General features: G+C 35.6%; 1 protein-coding gene across 1 annotated transcript in view; it reads left to right on the top strand.

The window, feature by feature from the left end:
• Window positions 1–25,290, top strand: part of Oamb (Octopamine receptor in mushroom bodies) — a 151,163-nt gene that overhangs the window by 103,307 nt on the left and 22,566 nt on the right. Inside the window, exon 4 of the mRNA XM_076384723.1 lies at window positions 20,255–23,689. Within this exon, the coding sequence (XP_076240838.1) occupies window positions 23,429–23,689 (261 nt within the window). The 5' untranslated portion in view covers window positions 20,255–23,428. The remainder of the gene's footprint in view (window positions 1–20,254; window positions 23,690–25,290) is intronic.

The following is a 25,290-nucleotide window of genomic DNA, read 5'->3' as shown; positions in this document are numbered from 1 at the left end:
TACATTAGATTCAATAAGCTTCCAATTTCTTCGTGTGCATATTAAATAGAAGGGGGCACCTGTAAAAATGTCATTCAAAAACTGGTAACAAAGTTATACCATTCACACTGTGAAAATTGTAATAGGCTACGTTGCAAAGTAACTACTGTGACTACTTATACCTGATACTTATTGGATATTTACATTTAATAGTTTACACATGGTGATTTATACGTATATTATCATGTCACAAAAGCCAATTAAAATCAGAGAGGGACACTTCAAATTCTTCTCTAAATGAAGTTTTTTTTTTTAATTACATTAGTTCAATTGCCTGGGTCCGATTTGTGTATTCCCATTTTTGTTTTCGCGTCTGGATGGTTGTATGTATGTGGTTCGACTTCGTAGAGGCCTTTCGATGTTCAATGGAATTATTTTATTAATCGACGTGTTAAAACTAAGAAGTGAATGAATGAAATTTGAATGATCGAAAATTAATTTTTCTGTGCCCTGCATTAATGACACACAAAAAGCGTAAGTTCTAATTCTTTGGTGTTCGGTTTAAGTTTTAATTGATCGTTAAGCTCCTATCTCTTCGTCTTCTGAAGCGTCTTAAGCTTAGCTTTGATAAGGATTACTCGAATTTGTGTCATACAACTGTGTAAAGTTGTTTCGTAGCTGAAGTCTCTGAATTGAAAGCTACTGTCAGACGTTTTCATTCAATTATTAATGAATTCCATTTTATGGAACTTTTTACTACTCCCTGTATACTGAATAAATTAAGGTACTATTAAAAATGCACCAACAAGCAGAAGTTGAAATGCAATCCTTTTCGTGAAACGGACGCATACAAATTTTACCTTCAATCACGTAAGCTTTGGTTCAAGTTTTAATTGGTTGTTAGATTTCCTTCTTCAAGGTCTTTTAAAGATTTCCTACGTTCCTTTGATTCCTTGGCAATCGTAAAACAGTTTAAAATTAATTTGTTGTAATTCAAACTTGTTAAATAGATTCCACTAGAAACTTTCGTTAATTAGTTTGCACTCGTACAGCTTCATCACGGATTTATACATCTCAAATTGTTATTTTGGGTTGGTACATTTTAGTTTTGTTATTTAATCGGAATAACGATTGTCTTAATTGATTGTAATGATTGTCACAAATCTTTTCATAAGTATTATTATACTTACGTGTTCAAATTTCAATGATGTACTTACAATGTCTTTTATAAATTTAGGAAACTGAACAAGAAGTAACTTTATATTCTTCGAGTCCTTTTTGAATCGATTGTGGTTTTCAGTTGTTTTACCAACGTTCTTATTTTCAAGAAAAATATGAAACACTAATTGTTGATATTTCTGTTCCTGATTTCTTGATATTATAATGAAATTTCTATCCTAGTTTGTATATGTAATTAACATACATTTAAAACACATGTGATTAAATTCACGTGTCAATTTAAATATTCTCCCTAAAGTCGTCCATCTTTCGAAATGTGTCGAAAATTGTGATCATTAAAAAACGGGACCCATCGATGGGGAACCTTGGCCAGTAGAAACGAGCGCGTGGATAACAAAAGGCAAGGACAAGAGCCCTTGCATCTCGCAGTTTTCCAATCCACACGCTAAATTAAATACCGCTTGAGTCGGATGGTTAACGAGAAATCGTTTTCAGTAGTTCGACCCAACTAACGACGGTGAATCGCTGATGGCCAGGCGCGAAAGTTTCTGTTAATCGTGTCGCGGTTGAAGACGCCTCGCGACACACCACACCACACTATCAATACGCTCACAGTTTCCTCACTCTCCATTATCTGTTCGATCAAACACTATTTCATTGTATTTCGCTGCTTTTAAATGTATGTGATCATACTGAGTGCTTTCCAGCTATGACACACAGTATTACACTGTGCTGTATTGTGTAAAGTACTTGTTGGAACACAATTTAGTTTCTTAGTGTAGTACCAGAGTGCATTATACTCTTATGAACCTATACAAGAATATTTAGCGTATCTAATTAAGTTATAATTTCAATGTTTCAAGAAGTGTCCAATTTTTGAACTATTTAGAATAGCATGATCAAGAAAGTAAGTGATGTAAGCTAAAAGCTGAATTTTATTGGAAACATTTTTGTTCTGTAAAGATCAACAGTCTTCTAATTTAGATGTTATTGAAATTACAGAGAATGAAATGTAAAATTATATTTCACTTAATGGAAAGTACAATAACAAGTACAACGAATTCGTCACGCCCTTTGTGCAAAGTGCGTAGGTTTATCGCGGTCCTTTTTAGCGTATGTACTTTCTTAGAGCCTTTCCACCGACAATACTGTTAGGTGTGAACAGTGAAATCATGGTTACCAAACGAAAATTTTATATTGTTGGTAGCAAACATGCATTACACGCTGTAACTTAGATTTTTGTCGTGTTGAACAGTGGAACGCTGTTTCTGTTAGAGTATTTGTCCCTGTTGAACACAGTGACACACTGTGTCGTTTGTGTCTCTACCTGGAAAACACCCATTACGAGTAATGCTCCAATCTCGGTTCAACTGTGTGTTAGAAGAGTGTAGTTTCAAGAACTGAGCGTAAGTGGACCGTGAGCATATCGATAGTGTGGTTCAACCCTAAATTCCGGATGTTCAGGTAAATCGTTGGCAGTTTATGGCACGGTCGAAGAGCATCTGCTATTTTTTAATTACGGGACTTTAGTTTATGATTTCTATGTTTATTAGGTGCAATGCATGTCCCAGTGAGAGAAATTAAAAGCTGTTAGAGATAATCTGGGGTCTTTGCTTTTCTCGTTCTCAATAGCGATGACGTGTAATAAACCGCGGGATTTGCGAAGGGTAGTTGGTCAGTGTGCCATTCCTAGAACTGACATATGACACGCAGGTATGTTACCTGAAGGAAATTTCCATTGCTGTCAAGGTCCCGATCATCCCTTCCAGGGTGACGAAGAAGGGAGGTTTCGAGGACTTCTGACCCACTGATTGGTCAGGTTCATTAATGAAATAGAAAAACTTTAAAATAGTGAAAAAAATACACCAAATATCTGAAACATTCCATGACAGAAAAGGTACCATAAAATGAATCTTGCGTCTTTATGAGCTCCAAAGTAGATGAAAATAATTATTAGGAAATTTTTAAAATCACTTACAACTCAACAGTATACGCATATAAAAAAAGGTGTGAAATAGAAATGAGCTACAAGTATATTGAATCTAACATATTCAATTTAAACTAGCAGTAGCTGAATAATCGGTGAACAGTTTGGAAAGCATCGAGGCTTCAAGGCTTTTAGAAATGCCTGTTAGCAATTCTTCTTTTAGAATGCGTTTCCAATCGACAATTCTGGGATAAGTGCCGTGGGGTTCATTACAGACCTCTTACCAAAAGGCATAGACTTCCCCACCCTGTCGCTAGATCCTTTAGGAATAATATTCCCATTTTTTAATAATACGGCGTCGGACCACTTGATATCTCTAAACATTCACTTTTCTTACAAACAGTCAGACGACATTTGATAGTTGGGAGGTCCAAAGTAGCCATCAGCCATCGATCGCTAATTGTAAAAGGACTGTTTAGTTTCATTCACCCTCTTCCATGGCCATTCTGAGTGGCCACCCTATTATCAATCAAATATATATAATTACCTTCTCTAAGGCAGCGTATTCTATTTTACCAAGAACATCATTGTACTGTATATGGTCATTACAATTACTGTCTGAACCGCATCTTTATTAACGTTAATAATTTTTAATAACTTTCTCTTAATCTCTTAATATCTCGTTAATAATTTTCTCTTCTCTGTAAGATCCTTCAGGAAAAATCTGCTTAGTATTCTATCTTACATAAATTAGGTTGATTCAATTGTCTTATTTTTTTCTTATCTGTATTATTTTATATTTTTCTTTACGTTTAATTACTTTACTTTATCTCAATTTTGTACATACACACTTCCTCTGTTATTTCATCGTATACTGAATTAATATTAGCTATTAATAATAATAATAACAATATTGATAATAAATTCCTAAAAGACCAAACAGTGTTTGGTTACATAATTCAAACCAAACAGTGTTTGGTCTTTAAACATTTGGTCTTTAAACAGTTTTGGTTTTTGGTTAAAATGCATTTCCGCTAACCTACCAGAGAGTTTAGAAGTCAGTTAGTTCTTGCGTTAGATGAGCAATTAGGCTCTTATCTGGTTCCAAGTTAGCACATGTAGCTTGAGTGATCCTTCGAAACTTCAGGCAGTACAATTAACAAAAGTCCTAACATCGGAAATCCTCATGATTCTTAGCTGTTAATATCGAAATCATTCACCGATCACATCCTATTTTCCATTCCTTTTCCATAACTCCATCGAAGCTCGATCACGTGTGTGGCGCTCGAAAACGACTCGAGGAGTTGATCTCGCGAATCTATAATTAAACTCGCGATCGACACCTCGAAGCGACAGCAGTTCATTTCCTACCGCTTGCCTCCCTTGAATAATTCATGCCTCGAAATATTTTCCTTTCCGTATCGTTTGACATTTAGAAATATTGAGAAACGTTTATGAAATATGCAAGCGAATATATGTAGCGATTTCCTTGTAACGTGAACGTTTACCGTTCGAGTAATCTTATTTTCAATAAACGACTCATCTTCTTCATCCCCATTTCTCTCTGTGCCCTTTTCTTCGGCACGGATGGGAAAATAGCAGCGAAAAGAGTTGAAAGTTCGCCGAGCGTCGATTCAATAGACACCGACTGCCTGTTCTGACACATCATTAGCGGTGTGCCTCCATTCTCGGCGAACGGATCGGAGGTAATCGCGATCTCGATCGCGGCTGTGGAAAATAACCCTTAACCCAGTCCGCGGACAATGATATCGCGCTCACGGATCAATGGTTCCTTTGTCTTCCCGCGGGCTCTCGAATCGCCGCTGAAAATATAACATTGTTTGATTACTGTGTTGAAAATAGCAATGTCATTAGTTATCTTTGTTCGGTAGATAACCAGTTAGATTACTCGTCGAAGGAAACTCGGAAAAACAATCGTACCTGCATTGAAAGCTCTACTTCCGTGAAGTGTCGTTCTCTGTGAAAGCATTCATCTTCACAATTTTTTTGTTTTATTGGGTTTAAATTGAAATTAGTCCTTTGACAACGGTGTTTATGCATCATACAGATTCGTATATTTTCATATATCTTTATCAAATGTATTCAACGTGTCCTGTATCTCCTAGTTGTGTTTAAGAAAATTTTGTAAAGAATTTTTCAATACGTTGTAATCTCGATTAACTGGATTTTAATTATTCCCAGTTTCTTTTATTCAGAATTAATGTTGTTTGATATTATCTCTGGCAAAAAAGTTTCGATGAAACGCAACAGTATAAAGTTATTAAAAATTGTATTAATATAAGATTTATGGGAATATTAGATCGGTTTGATACAGTAATATTTTCATTTTCAAAAACTATAATATTTTTAAATAATTTCGTATTCTGCGTTCGAACTAAAACTGTTTACCAGGGGTAGTACAGTCATAATAAGAATGCAGTAAAGTATCAATTGGGAGTTGAACTGAGATTTAATAATATTGACAGAGAATATTAAAATTAGTTACCATGAGGCTGCTTTCAATTTGACATTCATTTTAAACTAATTAATCGAAATTCAATTGTAATTTTAAAATCTTTAAGTCATTATAATTTAGTCCTAAACACTTTGCATAGTGTGTTTAAAAATGAAAATACACCATTTTTGAAAAATTTAACGTAATGCTCTAAAACTGTACAACAGTTGACTAGAAGCTAAAGTTTCTCGCATACTAACATTTATATTTTAATTTTATTGTTTGAACAGGAGAAAAAGTTTAATTTTTACCATGTAATATGCTGTTATTTTAAATATTATAGATGTATAACTTATATATAAATTAAACTATCGTTCTTGAATTCTAAATTGATATCTAGCTTTTTATATATTTTTATTTCATTTTATCTTTGCCTAAGCTTGGATTTCCTTTGGGTAGAAATCTACTTCTCGATGCTCAAACCTTTCTTGGACAGCATATTGCACAGCTGCATAATGTAGAAATCTTCTTATTCCATGTTTCCTCTGTAACTCAAACAAATGAAAATTAGATGGGGTCGCAACCAAATCCAAGGAGAAAATTTCTAGGTAATGCAGCTGTTCAGTACACTATTCAAGAATGGTTATGTATATCAAGAGCTGGATTTCTACCCAGGGGAAACTTTTCTGGTTGCTTCACCATGCGACAAATACAGAAATATTCTCGTACACATATATAGTTTTAATCGGCTTAAAGTAACAATGTCGAGCTGCAAAAATGTCGAATGTTCTGTTGATGTTTAATCTTCTAAAATTTGTTAGACAGTTATTAAATTATTGTTCAAATTCTGTTGTTAGGGAATCTTGGAAAATATGAATAATCAAAGTCCAGGCAATATAGTTTCTAGTCTATAGGATGTGCAATAACAAGTATCAAACATTTTAAAAAGTAATTCTACATACCAAAATAAGACGAAGATTAAGGGTGACGAAATTGCATTTAAGACTTTGTTTCTGTATTATTAATTGTGAAAAAACACCTAAATTAAGCAAGAATTGTGTCTCACTTAAGACATATTCTACTACTGACATGAATTAGTCAGGTCAGACGCAGCAATGTCAGTAAGTAGGGTTTTCAAATCGAACACATTTTACGTGAATTTCAAGCATTTTCTTAATAACTAATAACTTGAAAACTAAGCCTAATAATAATAATAATACTCACTTTATTGCGGGTAACAAGATCCAGTTTACAATGAAAATAGAGAAAAATGCAGGATACGATCGTGAAACAGCACTTAATAAAGCAACAACACAAAAACAAGGACTTAACGATAATAAATTAAGGTGTGCTCCTATTTAAAAACAGTAACCTACATAAACTACTTTCGAGTTCCTCTAGTTTTAGTTTCGTTTAATATTTTTTATTTTCCTCTTCTTTCGGTATATAAAATCACTTTTAAAAATTTCTGACACTTATTGTTAAACACCCTATATATAGAAAACTAGAAATTTAAGAATAACGATATAATTTGAGCGTGAATTATAGCTTACCCGTAATATTGATATTTACTAACATAAATCCTAGTTCCAAATAACTTTGTATATTTAAAGTTTTATGGATCCAGTTTTCAAAAAATTCAAATTTGCAATAATATGTCTTGAGAAAATTTATGACTCATTTACTCAATTACTGCTATCATAATTTCTGATGTTGTATAAGTTAAACCGTCTTAATCTTTGTAGAATTGTTGAAATTCAAGTCAAGAGAAAAATGTAGAAATACAAAGAGATCGTGCAAAGAGTCGATATCGAACATGTCATTAATAATTGACACGTTCGATAGCTTTTCACGCCTTCGGTTTGAGTAAACATTCCTCTAGGGCAGTAGTTGTCCCAAACGTTCGATAGACGATCACGTAGTAACGCGCGTGACTAGTAGCAATTTACTGAACATCGTGGAAAAGCACTTCGTTTTCGCCGCGATTGCGAGTCAACCGATTCACGTCTCATCTTGCACTTCCGTTTGATTTAGCGGCGAAACGAGAACGATTCGTTTCGCATTTATATCACGTGGGAAATTACTAGGGTCGTCAGAAATGTAATGCATACTTACGTATATCTCGAGAACGAACAGAGGTATCGGAGGAAATGGAAATGAGAATGAAAGTAGAATTCCTTGGCTTCAAAATGATACGTTTCTTCTTCAACGTAATCCCCATTCAGGGATATTTATTTCTCCAGACGCGTGACAAGCTTTTTCATTGTGTCACTGAGGTATTCCAGTGGTTGATTCTTGATCCAATATTTTCGTAAATTCTATGTGGTATATTGTGACGTTGAGGAACTTGAAAAGACGTGTGTGGCGTGTACGAAAATCCAAGAATCGATTATGTTACGAGAACAGCACAATAACGTTGTACATGTAATGTTGTGTTACATGTAACTCTCGACACTGTCTGAAAGTTGATGTTTGAACTTGTTTCACGCCCTCTATACTCATCTGATCATCATCTAATATTAATCTCTTTCTATACCTCAAGAGGGACTTCAAAGGTAGTGAAGTCCTGAATTAAGAATCAACCGCTGGAATACTTCAGTGACACAATAAAAAAGCGTGTCACTCGTTAAGAGAAATAAATATCTCTAAATGAGAATTAAGTTGAAAAAGAAATAGACCATTTTGAAGCCAAGGAATTGTACTTTCATTCTTATTTCGATGTTCTCCGATACCTCGTTTCTTTCTCGAAATATACCTAAGTGTGCATTACTTTTCAGCCAACCCTCGTATATTTTCGTTCATGGAAAATTCTACAGGAACTGGGAGTGTCGATATCTGTTCTAGAGATCGTACGAACACAATTTAATAGATTCAAAAGCGATGACCCACCCGTTAAGTAACGTGATACCATTCCCCATTAGCTGAAGACCCATTATTTGAGTCATTATTAGAAGTACCTTCAAAACGTTGTCGGTCACTAGGAACAGTTTTGCCAATATACAGTGGTCTTGAATACGTTAAATTTTTAAGGATGATGTCCTTGCACTATACGAATCTTCTTTCTTTCATTTGTCATCGTTTAATGTGTATAGTATGCGACCATGCCACAATTCTAAATAAAAGAATTTTTCTGAATACTTTTTCAGTGACTGCAAAAGGTGTCAGGACAGTTTAGTTTAGAATATACAAACTTCTCAATGATATAATTTTCCATTTCTATTTGCATAGTGTCTCTGCCGATGAGAATGCTGTGCCTTCGAAGGATTAAGCGCGTTGCACGTTTCCAACAGTTTGTGTAAGAGAATAATTAAATTAATGTATTGTAAGCAAAGGAATTAGATATCTTTATTATATTTTATTTTTTAATTAAAGATGGTCTTAAACGTTCCTATACATTAGGCTTCCTGTGTTCATTATCGAGAGTCTTTAAGCATTTAGTAATCAGTGTACTATTGGAGAAAAAGATGTCAAAATATTTTCTAGAAAACACTGTCAGGCAAAAATTTGAAGCTTTCAACATTTCTTAAATAACGTTCAAATGTATAAGATGAAAATTAACTTAAAATTAAAATTAAGATTAAAATTACAAAAATATAGACTGTTAATCGACAAAATCTACTTTAGCAGCAACATATTGACATTGAAATCTGTGAAAAGATTTTTCATACACACAGTTACATACTTCTAGTGACTTAAAAGTTGTATGAAACACAGAGTTTGTAACAAAATTTAATTTCTGATGTAGAAATAGTGTTTGATTATTGAAGCTCATGCAATATAGCGAAGAACGTGTTTAAACCTTCTGGACATACTTCCCAAACTATATCTTCGCCAATTCTTCTAAGTCACAGAATTTGTTTTAGAATATTCTTAAAATGTCAGTCTATGTAAAGGTGGGTCTACACTGCATGTTATACAATTTTGTTATGTAACAGGTAGTGTAGACTCACCTTAAATATGTAAGAAACTATATTGATTTTTTGAAACTTTCAAACTTAACTTAAGTGAAATGATTTGGAAAGAATATCGTCGAGCCAGTAGAACGACACAGTATATAGTCAGACAAGTAAAACATGGTCGTCTAGGAGCGTTCAACGTTAAAGAACAGTGATGACACTTATCAAATCAGTAAACCTGTAGTCGTCTAATTAAACAAGTGAAATATGACTACTGTTCGGTAGAACCATTATTTTCTTAAAAATTATTTAAATATTAAATAGAATGAATTTTTCAATATCTTTCAAAACTGTACCTCTGTATGACTCAACAGGGAAACAGAATCTTTACTATAGTTCCACAATTAAAGAGATTTATAGCTTTACTCCTCCCGCCCTAAAATAAAGGCTCTTCATTCATAAAAACCGAAAGTTTCCCCTAGAACGCGTCTGCCCAAAAGAAACAAGCGTATCAAGCTGTTGCAAATATTAAGTTGAAACGGTCGGTGGAAAAAGTTCCCTCAGGACGGAGCTAATTTAAAGTCACCCTCGGAAATTGATAAGTCCCCCTCCCTTCCCTAGAACCTCGCTTAATTACAATCCCCTCGTAGCTACGAAACTATTTCTTCTTCATTCTCCCGCGCTGCCTGTCCTCCTTTTTCTTTGTCGTTGTCTCGACGAAGTGCAACTTTAAATTAAGCAGATTCGCGAATCTGTTCGCTGCTTCACTGATTCGTAGATGTCTGTAATCTATGCATTTTAATCGCCGAGACAATTCAAGCGTTGTTTCGGACCGACGAGTCGTATAATGCAAATAAAAATTGATAGACTTGAGGCATTTAGTCTCAAGACAGGAATAGAAATAGAGAGCACAAATGATTGACGAAAAAGGTGTAATTATGAAAGGTTGAAGTTTAACTGACTATAGCAGTTATTTTGCAGTTTTAATAGTTTAATTTAGAATATGTTATGAATTGCATGGTTTTAACTTTCAGATGGTATCATGTCTAACATAATACCTTGAGATCACAGTTGTTATATTAGATATCATTCATAATAGTATGTAACGAATTCACAATTTTCTAATTCGTCAAGTTATTTATAGTTATTTTTCTTACGAAAATTAAGTTGTAGTTTATCTTAAACGAATATAATTTCGTTGCTAGAAGATTTGAAAAATGCCCTGCAATATCTCTATATCATTGATTAAACATAACAGTAAATATTAATTTTCTTCGAATTAAATAACCCTTGGCGACATTATTTATGAAATGACTTCATAAAAGTTGAATTAGTATAAATGTGCTGTGCCCTAACCATTCCAGCTAAGGGTTAAGTAAAATTGAAGGCAAAAAGAATGATTTAGAACTATGGGGAGATTCTATTTTGTCCTTGTGCATTTACAAAGATTTATAGATCTATCTTATTACTTAAAGAATACGTGTATACTTCTCCAAAAATTTATAAATTTCTGACATCGTTGAAAATTGGTAGTATACGTATACAGGGTGTCCCAGTAAAAATTACTACTTTGATTATTATTTTTTAACCTGTAAGAGTAATAGAGAAACATGATATAAAATGATATAAAATTATATGATATAAAATATGATATAAAAACATGATCATACACAGAAATGGACACGACCATATAATGACCCCTTTAATATCAAATAATTATTATTCAAAAAATTTGTCTATTGCTCTTGTAACTTAAAAGATAATCAAGGTGTTAATTTTTACTAGGACACCCTGTATATTTTTCTTAAAAAGTTTGATGAAAAAATTAGAAGCCTGAGGATAAAAAGTCCGAAAAATGCTTGTCGTCAGCTGAAATTGGATTCAGTGCTTGGAAATTATTTTTCAAAAGCAACCCTAAATACATAATGTTACACGAGATAAATACTTGAACAGTCTCTTACCAAAACGGTGTCATTTCCTGCGATGTATCAGCTCGTGAGAATTTCAAGTGTCGCCACGTCCCGAGTCGCGACATCTTCTATTTTCCGGTATCCGGTCCTCAAAGAAGCTCCGTTCATTTCGCGGTATTTGTTGTCGACAGTGACTTCCTTGGTTGCTGTCGCGAAACGACGAGAATAGAGGGATCAAGGTTCGCGTGTCAACATCGCGGCTCCAGCACCTTTTCAGACCGAGCCCAACCCTTCCGCCCCTTCTGTCTTTTATTCTGTTTTCCTTTTCCCCCTGGGAAATCGAAACCTTGAGTAAGCCCAGACGCACACGACTGATAATTCGTGAATGACAATTGTGTTGGTTCTGGTAGACATAATGAATTTTAATGAGACTGTGCACATGAGCGATGAAAACCGTGGAATTCGTTTAATTTCTGTGTTACAAAGCACACGATAGTTTAATCGCTCGTTTAATAATAAATAGTTTTTTATTCGAATTAATGAACTTTAATTTCGCTACAGTAAAGTACTAAACTATGATTCCAGGAATTTTTATAATGTATCTGCGTCTACTGTCAAACACTGTGAGGAAATTTATATTTCTGACACAGTTGACAATATTTACATAAAAGAATTCAAAATTATTTGAGGAAGTATATCATTTAATAATTACATAATTGAACAGTTCAAAGTTCACTCGCTCGATCAATTGAATTAACACAATTATTTCAAAATAAAGTGTAGCTATATAAGATTATATATGTATAATTTAAATAATTACTTTTCAAATATTTTACTTAAATAATGTTTAAGCTTATCGAGAAATTGTTTGGAAGAAATATTATTTAGGCGATGTGTACGTACCAGACCTAATAGCGAATCTCGCGTGACTCTACTTGAAATTGAGCTCGTACTACTTGCTATAAGTAGAAAAGCTCGTATGTGGTCAGGCACTCGAAGAATCTGAGAATGTTGGCTTGGTATAGAGGTCGAACTTCCTGAACGAATTAGTATCGAGAGCTACTGTATCGTGTGCTTGGAAGTTATGAATAGTAAATTTAGTGTCTGATTGAATTTGTTAGTTTACGATAATATTTTTACAGTTAGAAGATAAATTAATGTCAAAGACATCTCCAGAAGTTTTTGAAATTACAAAATTTGAATAGAATAACATTGTGGAATTATGGTAATCTTGTGGTATAGTTCCTTTTGATTTCTCATTAATACTTTTACGAATAATTATAATGTTTGTAAAAATGATACCAAAATTCGAACTTTTATTAATTCTCAAAATATCGTACTTAACTCTATTCTGTGTTTAAATAATAACATAATTTCATGTATGTAACCAATACCATAAACTACATGATAATAGTAAATACAACCACGTCCCAATAATAAATAGTAGTAACAATATTCGTCTAGTCACAAATAAACTTCCTCTACTTGTTACCAGTGAAGTAATTCACATTTCATCGGACGTGCTTGGAATCAGTAACTGTTGACAGCATATTGCCAAATTTTCAACTCTGTATAGAAATTGTGAGCAGATGGTACGCACGTGGTCTATTTTTGTACAAAAGACGAAGGTTCTCGCGAGATGTGCATGCATACGCGATGAGCCAGTCATCGTTGCTGTATTATCAAATGTGCCACTGGCGGTTTTCATCCCTGCTCTCCGCATGTCACGGAAATCGAAATCATTGGTCAGACGTGTAGACGTCAGAAAAGGTCCCTTTTCATGTTGAAAATTCTGAGGGTCGAAATGAATAGGTTCTCTTCTTTTTCTGAGGGTAAACTGACAACTTGAACGTTCAGGGATGACATGAATACCAACAGCGCGTTGGATGATTTTTTTGGAGACTGAAAGCATTAATGTTCTATTCGTTCTATGGTTTCTTAAATTTTGTGTATTTTAAATGTGTCCGTATTTTGTTTAACATGAGAATTATTTTTGTGCTGTGCAAAGGGTAAGAGATCATTCATTTATCCGAATAGACACATTTCAAATTGTGTTTCCACGTTTGCACTTACTTCCATTGTTATAAAGAAAATGCACTCGGTACAATAGACTGATGTTTCTTTTGTTTGGGACGTAAATGTATGGTTAGACAAATACCACCTCGTCAGAGAAATAGAATAGGATAATGAGCGAGACAGGCACGAGTAAAATGAAATACACCCATACACTGTACAGTGCTCAATACCCAAGGAGAATTACAATGGCGTCTGGTTAAGTAATTAGCAAGTTCTGCTTTTCAAGGCTATTAAATTTTCAATTTTCAAATCACTCGGTTGTCAACTAAAATTTATATCTACGTTCACTAAACGATAAGCGTACCATCTCGACGATTTTCACTATAATTAATTTTCATCATTATATACACCATTTTCATTAACCGAGATAACAGTAATTTTAGAATTCGATGGACGAACAGAAAATCGTTAAATAATTAAAATTGTATCCCAAAGTAAAGTCATTTGCTGTGAAATTGGAACATTGTCAACGTTCCTTTATTCTCAGACAGAAAGGGAAAATAATTTAGATAGTCATCTAAAAATTACGAATGTTACTTGTTTTTTTAGAAAAAGAAGATGTATTATTTAGTACTTTGTTTTACTTTTAATTAAGCGAATGTAGTATAGAACAATTCGCTTTTGTTAACCGAAGCTTTTACGATGTAATAGAGTGGACTGAATATTTTTCATGTTTTATTATGACAACAAAATGTATTACTTGAACTTGAATTGTTTTGCTTTTTATTCCATGATATATCTAACAGGTAGTTTTTTAAAAATGTTTTTCTAGTTATTTTAGTGGAGTATTTTTAGTACAGTTCAGATGATTTGCTGAAGAAAATGATTTGAAATGTTATTTAAGGGGCCCGCACACAGTCAATAATATTGTCAATATTTCTCAATACTGACAATATTATTGGCCGTGTTCGGTTTATACTGAAGGAATGAGAATTAAATATTGTTGAAACTTTGATAGTTTGTAATTCAAGCGTTTAGATGAGTTTATTTATTATTCATAATCTCTCTTGCATGACCTTAAATGACCTTGTATTATAAGTGTTTATATTCGTTTTGAGAGCTATTAACCGATGCTAAACAGAAAAATGTAGAATGTTATTTAAAAAAACACCTACAAAGAACTGAACATGACCATACGATGACCTCTTCAATATTAAATAATTTTTATTTAAAAAATTCTTCTATTGCTCTTGTTTAGACCAGCGGTTGTTCAATAGATCTTTCTGGTTTTGTTGAATTTTGCACGTGGTGTGCCGACTAAGGTTTAGCTCGAAGGACCAGAGATACCGATGAATTCTAAGTTGTATCTAATCTTTATTTTGATGAATCTTACTTTATACAGAATTGAGTTAGAGGGAGGAGAAAATATTTACAAATAGGAATCCTTGTAACTCCTTAGAGGGAGGCCTCTCTGGGGTAGGTTATGCCCCAAACTCCCACCACAGACATGGGAGGGAAGCCTTTGTCGACAGCGCGTGGGGGTAGTGGTTAGACTCCGTAGGATGACATCACCCTGGAAAGGCCCAAGGGGTGACGGACCCCGAGGGTAGCGCGCTAACGGAAGACGCTCGGATTTTATGTTTACGATACGTCAATTGCTATTGAGCAGAGATTCGGGACCCTAAAGTACATGTGTTCTCTAGACTCGTGAAACGATGAAGCGATTTCTAGGGTCTTTACTCCTCGATTCAAATTAACAAATGATTACCAATAAACTGACAGTGTATTTCCTCAAAAATAGCAAGCCCAATTCGTCCGTATCGTAAACCTAGTCTACCAGATGTCACACAATTATGATCGTCTTAACAGCCCTTGCAGCTTAAAAGATAATCAAGGTGATAATTTTTACTGGTACACCTTATATACATTTAACACTTTGACTGCCACGTTGGTCATATATGACCGGCCACGGTTTCTCCTGTGACGCCACGGTGGTCATTGGTGACCGAAGTACTTAATCGTAACAAAGACTTGTTTTAATTTGTCGTTATCAATCGTAACCAAGGCGTCACAATGGTCACCTGTGACCACCAATATAAATACTCCCATGGCGTCTTGAGCGAAACATGTAATTTCGGCTTGGCAGTCAAAGTGTTAATATTTCCTCGTGAAGAATGAAATATATTTAGTCATATATTAACGAAAAACCAAGATAAATGTAATAACCTAAATGTACTTTCCCGCAGTTTTTTTTAAATAATTTTCCATTCTTCCCTTCTTCATCGAAATTCAACGAAACCTTCTGTCTGCTAATAAAGTATAGACGTGGGAATGTCAGAGCAGAATTTAGATGGTAACAATTCATTCGAACCTTTTCTATGCACGTCTCGCGTACGCACGAGAGGAAAAGCTAATTAATAAGCGGAATGCTTTTACGGAGGCATGAGCCAAGCAAAAGGCCTTTGTCGTGTGCACGGGTACACCGCCATCCTTCGTTCTCCCCTTGGTTGCACGCGCATGCATATTTCGACAGAACCTTACGGCCTCCATTGTTCTTTCTGAATGAAAACGTTTCGTCGAAATGGCATTCTCTTCTGTCGGCTAGCCTCCGCCCTGTCCACGAATTTGTATCGTCTGCTCGTCAGACAGAAGAACAAAAACCCTCCTCTTTCACCGGAGCATCCTCGCTGTCTTTCCATCCCCGTTCCCCTTTCGTTTCTGTCTGTAATCATTCTCTTCCTCCACGGTCGAGTAAACGCATTCGCAAATTGAACAACTGTCTCGCGGGAGTCGTTATCTTCTCGCTTCCGTCGCCTGTCGTGTTCTCTTTCTCGGTTAAGTTACCTGATTCGTGGATACTTTAGTACCTGCCCTCCACTCGATTTCCAGGACAATCCTGCGAGTTTATTTTAACTCTCTGATAGAGATCACTGGGTCATTTTTGAGCGTTTTGGCACGTACGCTGGGCAACGAGCAGGTAGACCGAAGCGAATTGGATCACAGAGCGAATCGGATAAAAATCAGAATTTTGGCCATATTTGTTATATCGCGATAGGAGCGAGCATTCTGATGAATAATATTTGATTTTGATTACATGTTATATGTTCAATGAAAAAAGGTTGTATTATTGGCGCAGTGTTACGGTTTATAAAAATAGATTTTTATAAAGTAAAATAAAAAAATATATGAAATAGATAAATCTATAAAATTGATTTTTATAAGACTGTAATATCGCATCAATAATATAATCTTTTTTGCTTGAGCATTCTGATCGTTCATGCTACTTCATTTCTCTCCCCCCTATCTACTATAGTAGCTCGTGGATTATTTTTAATTGTTATTTAATACCATCATATTTTGCAAGTGAGATGGACGTGTGCAAAGATTATAATTTTTACCAAATCTAAGATACGTAATCTGCACTTTTTGGTTTTTTTGTTTGCAGAAGAAAGATTTGTAAGTTTATTTTGATTTCTTCTTATCACTGTTTAAGCCAAATGAGTACTAATTATGAATTTATAGAAAAAATTCACTTTTTAGTATTTAACTATTACTTTTTTGTCATCGAACAAAACGTGATCTGATTCGCCTGTGTCTACCCTATATGAACGTTCAGGACAAAATTAATAACTCTTAAACTAGTACGTTTTCGACCTAAGATTTCTAATACATTCTTGAAGGAAATGCAAAAGTGTATCGAATGACAAAAAAAGATACAATTTTATTTAAAAAAAATTGAGGTGACTTCAATTTTGTATTGCATTAAAAATTGTTTATCAATTTTTTCAATTGCAATTTATTGTAATATGGTTACAGATTAAATTTAATTTGACTAAGTTTTTATTGATTTATCGAAAATGTATAAAAATTCAAAACAATCGTTGAGAGCATATGGATTTTAGGGATAAAGAGTAAAAAAATATTAGGACTTGTTAGAAATTTGTGTAAATATACTTTCCAAAGCAAATATATGTTATATGACGTTAACCTTATTAAGAAACATGGCAGTCAATCTGGAAAACACGAAATCACACAAAACTCAATTATATGTCGTTATACCACATCATTAAAGAAAATTCATGTACATAATTAAAGTTTAGCTTTATAATTTTTACGTTTCATTTAAGTACTAAGCAATATGATCGTGTATAACGCTTAGTATTTCTAGTGTTGCATCCCCTTCTTCAAATCATTATAATAGGGTCTGAAGTACACATTTTTAATTAATATACATAGGTACCAACTTTTAGAAAGAGCAATAAAAGGGCAATTAATTTCATTAAAATAGGAAAGAATCAATATTGAAAGTATCTTTCTATAAAATGTTCCCCGAGAACCCTACTTTACTTAATAAATGTACGACATCTGATCCCATGACCAATAAATGAATCTCCCTCGAACCGACGCGTTTAATCGCGAAACAACGAGTTTCCCTCTACGGAAGGAAAAGGAGGAAAGCCTCTATCGGAGCAATTACGTCAACGATTTCTGTCGGTGGTCGGGGAAAAAAGGCGTCGTTTCGGGGACAGAAGAGAGAGACCGGATGGAAGCAGGAAAAAATACGGTTGAAGGTACAAAAAACTGGGAATACGTCGGTGAATGAGAACGACGTCCCTTAATTCGTGGAATTCAGCCTCGCGTGAATTCGCATTTCGGTGATCCTTGTCGTGCCTCCCCCCTAGCATTTCCTCCCCTTTACAGTCCGAACAGAATCATCTTTCAGCCGCGATGCACGGTACGCTGATCTTCAAACATTTCGTTCGTTCACACCGCCACGGTCTGTCGAAATTGCTCCGCAATTCCCGCTCTTGTTTCCTGGTACGCGAAAATCCCTCGGGAGGTGAAAAATTCAACGTGAAAATGTATAAGTCGGCGGCGTCCATTTCGTGCTGATCGACGAGTACAATTTATAGGCGTCCATGTTTGGACGAGCAGGACGAAAGATGATGATTATCCATGGATAAACGTTATGGGGCTGCCTGGCGGTTTGGTAAGGGGATTAGAGCCCTGTTTGTTCGGACAAGTGGAGTAAGCTAGCGTCTGGAACTATTGGTTGAATATTCAGAAGGATTTTGGCGTTGGCCGGGGAACACTTGGAATCTTGTTGAAATTGAACGAGTTCGTTGAGCTGAGTGTACACAGAGTTATGAGTTACTAATCTGAAATTCGGAAATTGCCAGGAAGAGTTCGGGGTTCTCTGTGTGGGCAGCAATTGTCTGCAGTGCTGAGTACAAGCCTCGATGTTACCTCGTGTTCTGTTTGAAATATTCTTGCAGATATGCAACCGAGCAGTTTATGGGTGTGGCGTGCTTTCGTTACAGTATAAAACAAACTTGTTATGAAGTATTACCGTCAATATTTCACTTTATTATTATTATTATTAAGTTTTAACTAGAATCGGCTCTATACTGTGCAATATTTGTTTAATTAAACCATTTTTATTCCATTATACAGAATTATTTGATATACAGAAAATTAAGAATATTTTTAATAATATATAGACATGTTGACATACAGAAAATTGAGATTTTTAACAAAATACAGACATATTGACATACAAAAAGTAAAGAATATTTTTAGCAAAATACAGACATATTGACACACAGAAAATTGAGAATATTTGTATTAAAATGTTTTGACCATTCACGATAATGCATTAACTATTCAAAAATGAAACATTTTAATTCTTAAAACTATTGTGCAAATGGAAATAAAAATTGTGTTTGCGAAAAATTTGTATTTTCTGAATTAAATTGTACATGCACATTTTACAATAATTGATAACTTATTTAAAAGAATGAAAATGATTTATTAAGTCAGCAAATATATTAAATAGTGTAATTTGTAGCATTTCTACGGTACCCTTAATGAGTCAAATATAATGGCATCTCTTCAGGCAAGTGAAATAGGACAACGCTTAGCCAGACAATTACTTAAATACTGTGCATGATCCCCTAAGTAGATTACTTCCATATCTTCCTAGACGAACAGAATAAATTACGTGGTCAAACAATTGAAATTGTTGTAATTAATTCTATAATAGGTTACTTTGTTGACTATAAACGTTATAATTTTAACTTAACAGATAATGTTGATTGATAAATTCTTTTGGAATGAATTTATATCTTTAGTAGGTATATTAAATTGCTCTTCCATTTATCGTAGATAATTAATTTATTTCAATTCTTCGTAATGAAGTTGAAAAAATGAATATTTTATAAATATTCAGATACGTCTCTGCTAAAATACAAGTCATAATCTATAAAGAAGTCTTGTATAAAGAAGTCGCATGGTTTAAACTTAATATTCTCAATTAAATTGAGTTGATCGAAAAGCCTTTTCAGTTGTCCATAAGTAACGAAGAATATTAAATTTTCCAACATCATTTATTTATTTCTTTTTTTTTTAGAGTTTTATGGACTTAAAAGAAACAATAATTATAATACAGTAATTATAATACAGTAAATTATAATACAGTAAACGGTAATTATAATACAGCAAAAGAAACAATAATTATAATACAGTAATTATAATACAGTAAATTATAATACAGTAAACGGTAATTATAATACAGCAAAAGAAACAATAATTATAATACAGTAAATAAAAAGTACAATTACCACGAAAGCGAACTGACAAAAACATAATACCTTATTTAACTAGTTCCCGCTAAGCAACTTATCCATTAACAACTTAAGAATTTACCAACTGTAACTTGTTCAGGTAAATTCCCTCTCGAATAAATTCCCGTCAATTATTCTTCCCAATACAGTTTCACGTATCATCGCCCTTAATTCGCAAAGCGATTAGAAACTTTAGACTAGCAGTAAGTAGCAGTGCACATCGATGGAGAGGACTGCATCGTAAATATCCGCCCCATTTCCTGTTGCAGATATCGTCTTGAGGCCGTTCGCAGCGCAATCGATCCCGATCGATTTCGGAAACTCGTCGACGGAATAATGCGAGCAAAGCGGATCGAGGAGGAGACACGATTCAGACTGCTGAGATACACGCACCGCGCCAAGTGTCGGAAGATCATATAGTCGAGCGTCGAGACGAGGCGAAACCGAGAAGAGACTGACGGAGGAGACTGAAACCGTAGATCCCTCGCGATTTAACTCATATCTGGCTGTGATCCCTTACATTTAGGTCCGTGATAACGTCGCGTTTAGACGATACTCTAGAGCTTCGAGACCGATCGAGGAAAGTCGACAGATACATTGCTTCGCTGTGCTTTTCACGCAAACAACCGTGTAAACTCGCGCGTTCTGTACGAGTGTCATTCGTACATTCGAAGGATAATTAATAGTGGATTAATTAACATCTGAGAAGAGGAAAGACAGGGCTGTACAAATTGTAGTAGAGCAAGAAATTCCAAGTCTTCGAGAATAGAATAGAAAAAGAGATTTGATGGACAAGAGGAAGGGATCGGGAAAGCATAGAAAGTTCTAAGTGTGAATTTCAATGGTTAATTGAGAAGGAAGGCTTAAGAAGCTGATAATTTAAGCACGAAACGTGGAAAGGAACAGCCTGCGTTTCCTAGATCTTGCTAATTAAAGATTACCCTGAGAAGGTGTTCAAATATTTAGGGTGTCGCAAAGAAGATCGAAAGTTTGTCGAACAATTCAAGACTGATCCAAGTTCCGTGAAATCGTTCGTGGTCCGCAAGGTTCAAGTTATCGAGGATACATACAGATACCAGAAAAGTTCGCTATTTTAGGTGAGCCGTCAAATCGATACTCTGAGAAGCTTTCAAATATTTACACGTCTAAATTAAGAAGTTAAATTCTGCTAAAATTGTCAACCCTGGATGAGAAAGTAAACGGAAGAATTCAGGAATATCCTCATCGTAAGATCTCCCCAAAATTTCCTTCCATTACAAAAGGAAGAATAACAAAGTAGGTACTTAAAGACACTAAATTCGCGAAGTCATTCAAGATTCATTAGAATTCGAATAAACGAGGCCTATATGACAGAATCGCGATCAGAAACACAAAGCAGCAAGTTCCTACGACTGTCGATCTAACCTGAAAACCATGGGAAGCAGCTGAAGGAAAGTTCAAGAATTTCACTCACAGAGATCCGTGACATTCCTTAACATCGCAAGACTTTCCCCAGGGCGCGGAAGAAAAGAAGACGTCTGACGAATTCGCTCTACAGAGTAGAGGCGCAATACTTCGAACTGTGGGAGATTTTCAAAGCTTCTTTGCGACGAGACGAGGGGCTCATAAGCGCTCTAGACAGTAGCAGGATCAACTACTCTCTCGAAGCCTATTTACCTTATAGCGAGTCAGCTTCGTCGCTTGCCGCTCCTTTACAAAAGGTTGACGCTCCAGAAAGAGTTATTTGAAGATCACAGAGGACTCGAAGCGCCTGTAAAAAGACAATAAAGCTGTGTTTCTGTCTCGTTCGACTGCAGGGCATCTCTAATGAGAATTAAATTGCAAGAACTGAGGGTGTGGGTAGTAGCGTGAATCAAGTGCACAGCGTGATCAGAAGCTCTCGCAGATTGCGCGGCGAATAGAAAGAAAAAATAGAAAGGGCCATCGAAAAGTGCAATCGAGGCGACACAGGGTGGGAACTCAGCGCTCGAGTGAGGGACGAAGGATGGAAGGGAAACGAGGATCGAATGAGCTGCGTCAGCGTAGCAGGACGTTTTCCTCGGTGCAGTAAAACCGTGATACAGAAATGGGAACGGGGATCGAGTTGGGCCAACGATACGACACGATCGACGCGGGGGTGCGAGTGGAATGAACGAGTCTGAGGGGACAAGCCCTCGAAGAAGCCTAGTTTTTTCGAAACAGCAGCTCAGGGTAAAGCCAGAAGGAGTTTGAAGTCCGACGAAACATTTGACGAGGAAGAAAAATTGATTTGAAAGGGGCCGACTGAGGACACGGAGTTCGAATTGGAGGAAGGGGGTTAATGAGGACTCGAGATTGGAAGAGTCGGGTGAAATAATTGGCTCTGGACGGAGGTATGCTCGGGCGCGCGGCGAAGGAAGAAATTAGAGGAGGAAGAAGAGCCTGGTCGAGGTTGGAATAGAATTTAAATTAGGGGGGTGGGGTTGACGAGGATCGAACCCGCTCGAGTCGCTTTTCGCGGAAGCTCGCAGGATCCTTGGAGCGCAGGGGTTTGAATTTGAATGCATTAGGGGATTAAGCGCGAATAACAATTGAAACGGAAGAGGGTTGTGCCCGAGTTCAGGAGTGAAGAAAACGAACGAACGCGCGGTTAGGATGATCAACGAAACTTGGACGCTCGGGAGTGCTCGTTAGCGAATTTGAATAACAGTGGCTGCTCCTCGTGCGAGGAGCGCGCGAACTCAGCGAAGGGGGCGCGAGTGGTGGCTAGGAAGAAGGAAGAATAAATCCTCCGAAAGAAGCCGAACGAAAGTGTGTACTCTTCAGATTTGCCAGGCAAACCGAAAAGGAGTTCGACGCGACTCAGCGGGTCGCGATGTGAAGCAGCCCGCAAGTAGACGAGTTCGAACCTAGTTTGTTGAAGGAACGAAAGTCTGACAGCTTCCTTGTCAACTTGGAACGTTTATCTGGCGAAGAGACGGGGGAAGCTTGAACCGAAGAACCATTATACTAGAGAATTCCTATCTACAACAGAGGCAGAGGAGCAACGTAGCAAAGCAATTAAGTCGGTCAGACCTAACCCACGAATTCTAGGTACGCTCGCACACATTTCGAACCCTGTGCAAATACGCGTGCGACTGTTTCTCTGGAAGAGAAGGGGAAGACTGTAGAAGGCTGATGAAAAGTGTATTTAGACCAGAAGGGAGTCAGGAGACCGCACAAGAGCCTGAGAATCGACTAAAACCCGAACCCAAAGAGGTCAGGTGGACTCTCTTTCATGGATGATGTCGCTCCTCAGAAATAACCGATGATCGATTGATCGAAGCGAATGCTGCGGAGGGTCGTGATGGAGGTCCACATCTCGCGGCGGTGTTCTTCGGGTTTAGTCGTTCGACCGTCGCGTTTCGAGCTGTCGTCCAGCCGGAAGTGCTTAGAAGCCGTTCTAGTGGATCGCAAGGACGTGCTCAAAGAGGTCGGCAGCTAAAATGCGAGAACTGAACGCCACTGCATGCGCTGCTTTGTACGAGCGCGTCGAATGGTCTGGCCCATGGATTCTGGTCGCCCTGATCATTTTGGCGGTCGTGAACGTGATGGTGGTGCTGGGTAACGTTCTGGTCATCTTGGCGGTCTACCACAGCAGCAAGCTCAGGAACGTGACGAATACGTTCATCGTCAGTCTGGCTGTGGCTGATCTGATGGTTGGCCTGGCTGTGCTGCCGTTCAGCGCTACGTGGGAAGTCTTCAAGGTGAGGTAGTTTCTTTATCTTCTTCTTTCTGGTTGGCGAATGTTTGTGTTGAGCTGAGGAAAGAGGAATTTTTTTATTTTGAGGGAATGTTGACAGTAGAACTACCGTGGTTAATCTGTGTCTATTTTTAACAATGTGCCATAATCACAAATGTCTGGAAAGTTATGTAATTTATAGAAGTAAACGAAGTTCGTTTATATTATTCAGCATTGAGTGAGAAAAAATAAAGTTTGTAGTCTGTTAAAGAATAAAATGTGTATAAGGAATATCAGGATACCAGTCACTTGGACAGGTTTGGTAGTTCTAGTGTTAATGACTTGGATAATATGTTCTGTGTAATAGTGGATTTTATGTTTTTTGATGGGACTTTAAAAGTTACTTAGGTTTTAAAATGCTTCAGTGTTAAACTCTTCGTAAATTGAACTATTTCTTTCTGTCATCTTACTTCAATTTCAAAGTTAATAATATGTTTTTTAATGAGACTTTTGATGAGACTTTCACTTCTAGTAAATGCCATCAGTTAGAGGTAATTTAAGGATCTTGGAAAAGTTAATACATTTAAATAGGTATCCTATCCAGTTCAATTGAGCTATATTGCTTAACTATAGAAAAAGAGAGTAACTACAGAAAAATGTAAAATTGAGTTTCTTTGAGCATTTGGACCATTTTTAACATTTTGCATCTTGTTTTAGTATAAAACAACAGTAAAATATTTGTAGTAGGTACTGCTTTTCTCTATAGTTGGGTAATATAGTTTTGACAAGGTTAGAGATTGAGAAAAATATAAGTTAAATTATTAGTGTCAAATAGTAGGTACTTTTAGCATGCTATGTTTCTTATGAAGAAAATGTTTTTCGAAGAACATAGTTATTAATTCATATAATTATATATTTTTCTAAAATCATTAGTGATTTTGCAAAAACATTTTATTTGTGATACTGTAAATTGTTTTTGTTTGGATCACTATGAATTAGAAAGGAATATAGTTCAGGGACAAGTTTTCTATTATTTGTACTTACTGATAGTGATCAAAAGTACTCTTTTATGAAAGTGTTTACACTCTCAAAATCTGAACTTAATCAATAATTGTTTATAGTACTTTAAGATACTTAGAAATTATCATCTTTATTGATTTTCCAAACTTTTTTCTACTGTCTTAGATTTTATAAAATTTTATGAACTCTCTTCAAAAACCAGTCCAAATTGCAATAAAATTTTATCACGTGACTCGATTACTTCACAAAGTCTAAAACAGGTAATACATTTAAAAAAATGTTGAACTCTATGACTCTCACCATGAATTCCATTTTAAATGGAAGTCTGAATAATTATTTTCACTTCAAAAGTATTAAAAAACTCAGACACGAAGTATTTTAAATATACATAGAGGAAGAAAAATTACAATTTCATGTTCCTTGCAACCCCTTAAAAATTATAGTTACACAGTTTTGATTTTTTAACTCTATTTTGCTACATGCATACAAACAAATTTGAAGAAAATTAAATACCATTTATTTCAAGTGGAAAATTCCTCTTAATTCAATTACACATCAAGGGACTAACTTGAAGAGTGTTAGATTTACTTTGACCTAAACTATGCA

Source organism: Calliopsis andreniformis, chromosome 9, assembly GCF_051401765.1.
Source record: "Calliopsis andreniformis isolate RMS-2024a chromosome 9, iyCalAndr_principal, whole genome shotgun sequence".
NCBI classification, from domain to species: domain Eukaryota; kingdom Metazoa; phylum Arthropoda; class Insecta; order Hymenoptera; family Andrenidae; genus Calliopsis; species Calliopsis andreniformis.
The sequence above is the reverse complement of the archived record's forward strand: the minus strand, read 5'-3'. Positions and strand labels throughout refer to the sequence as shown.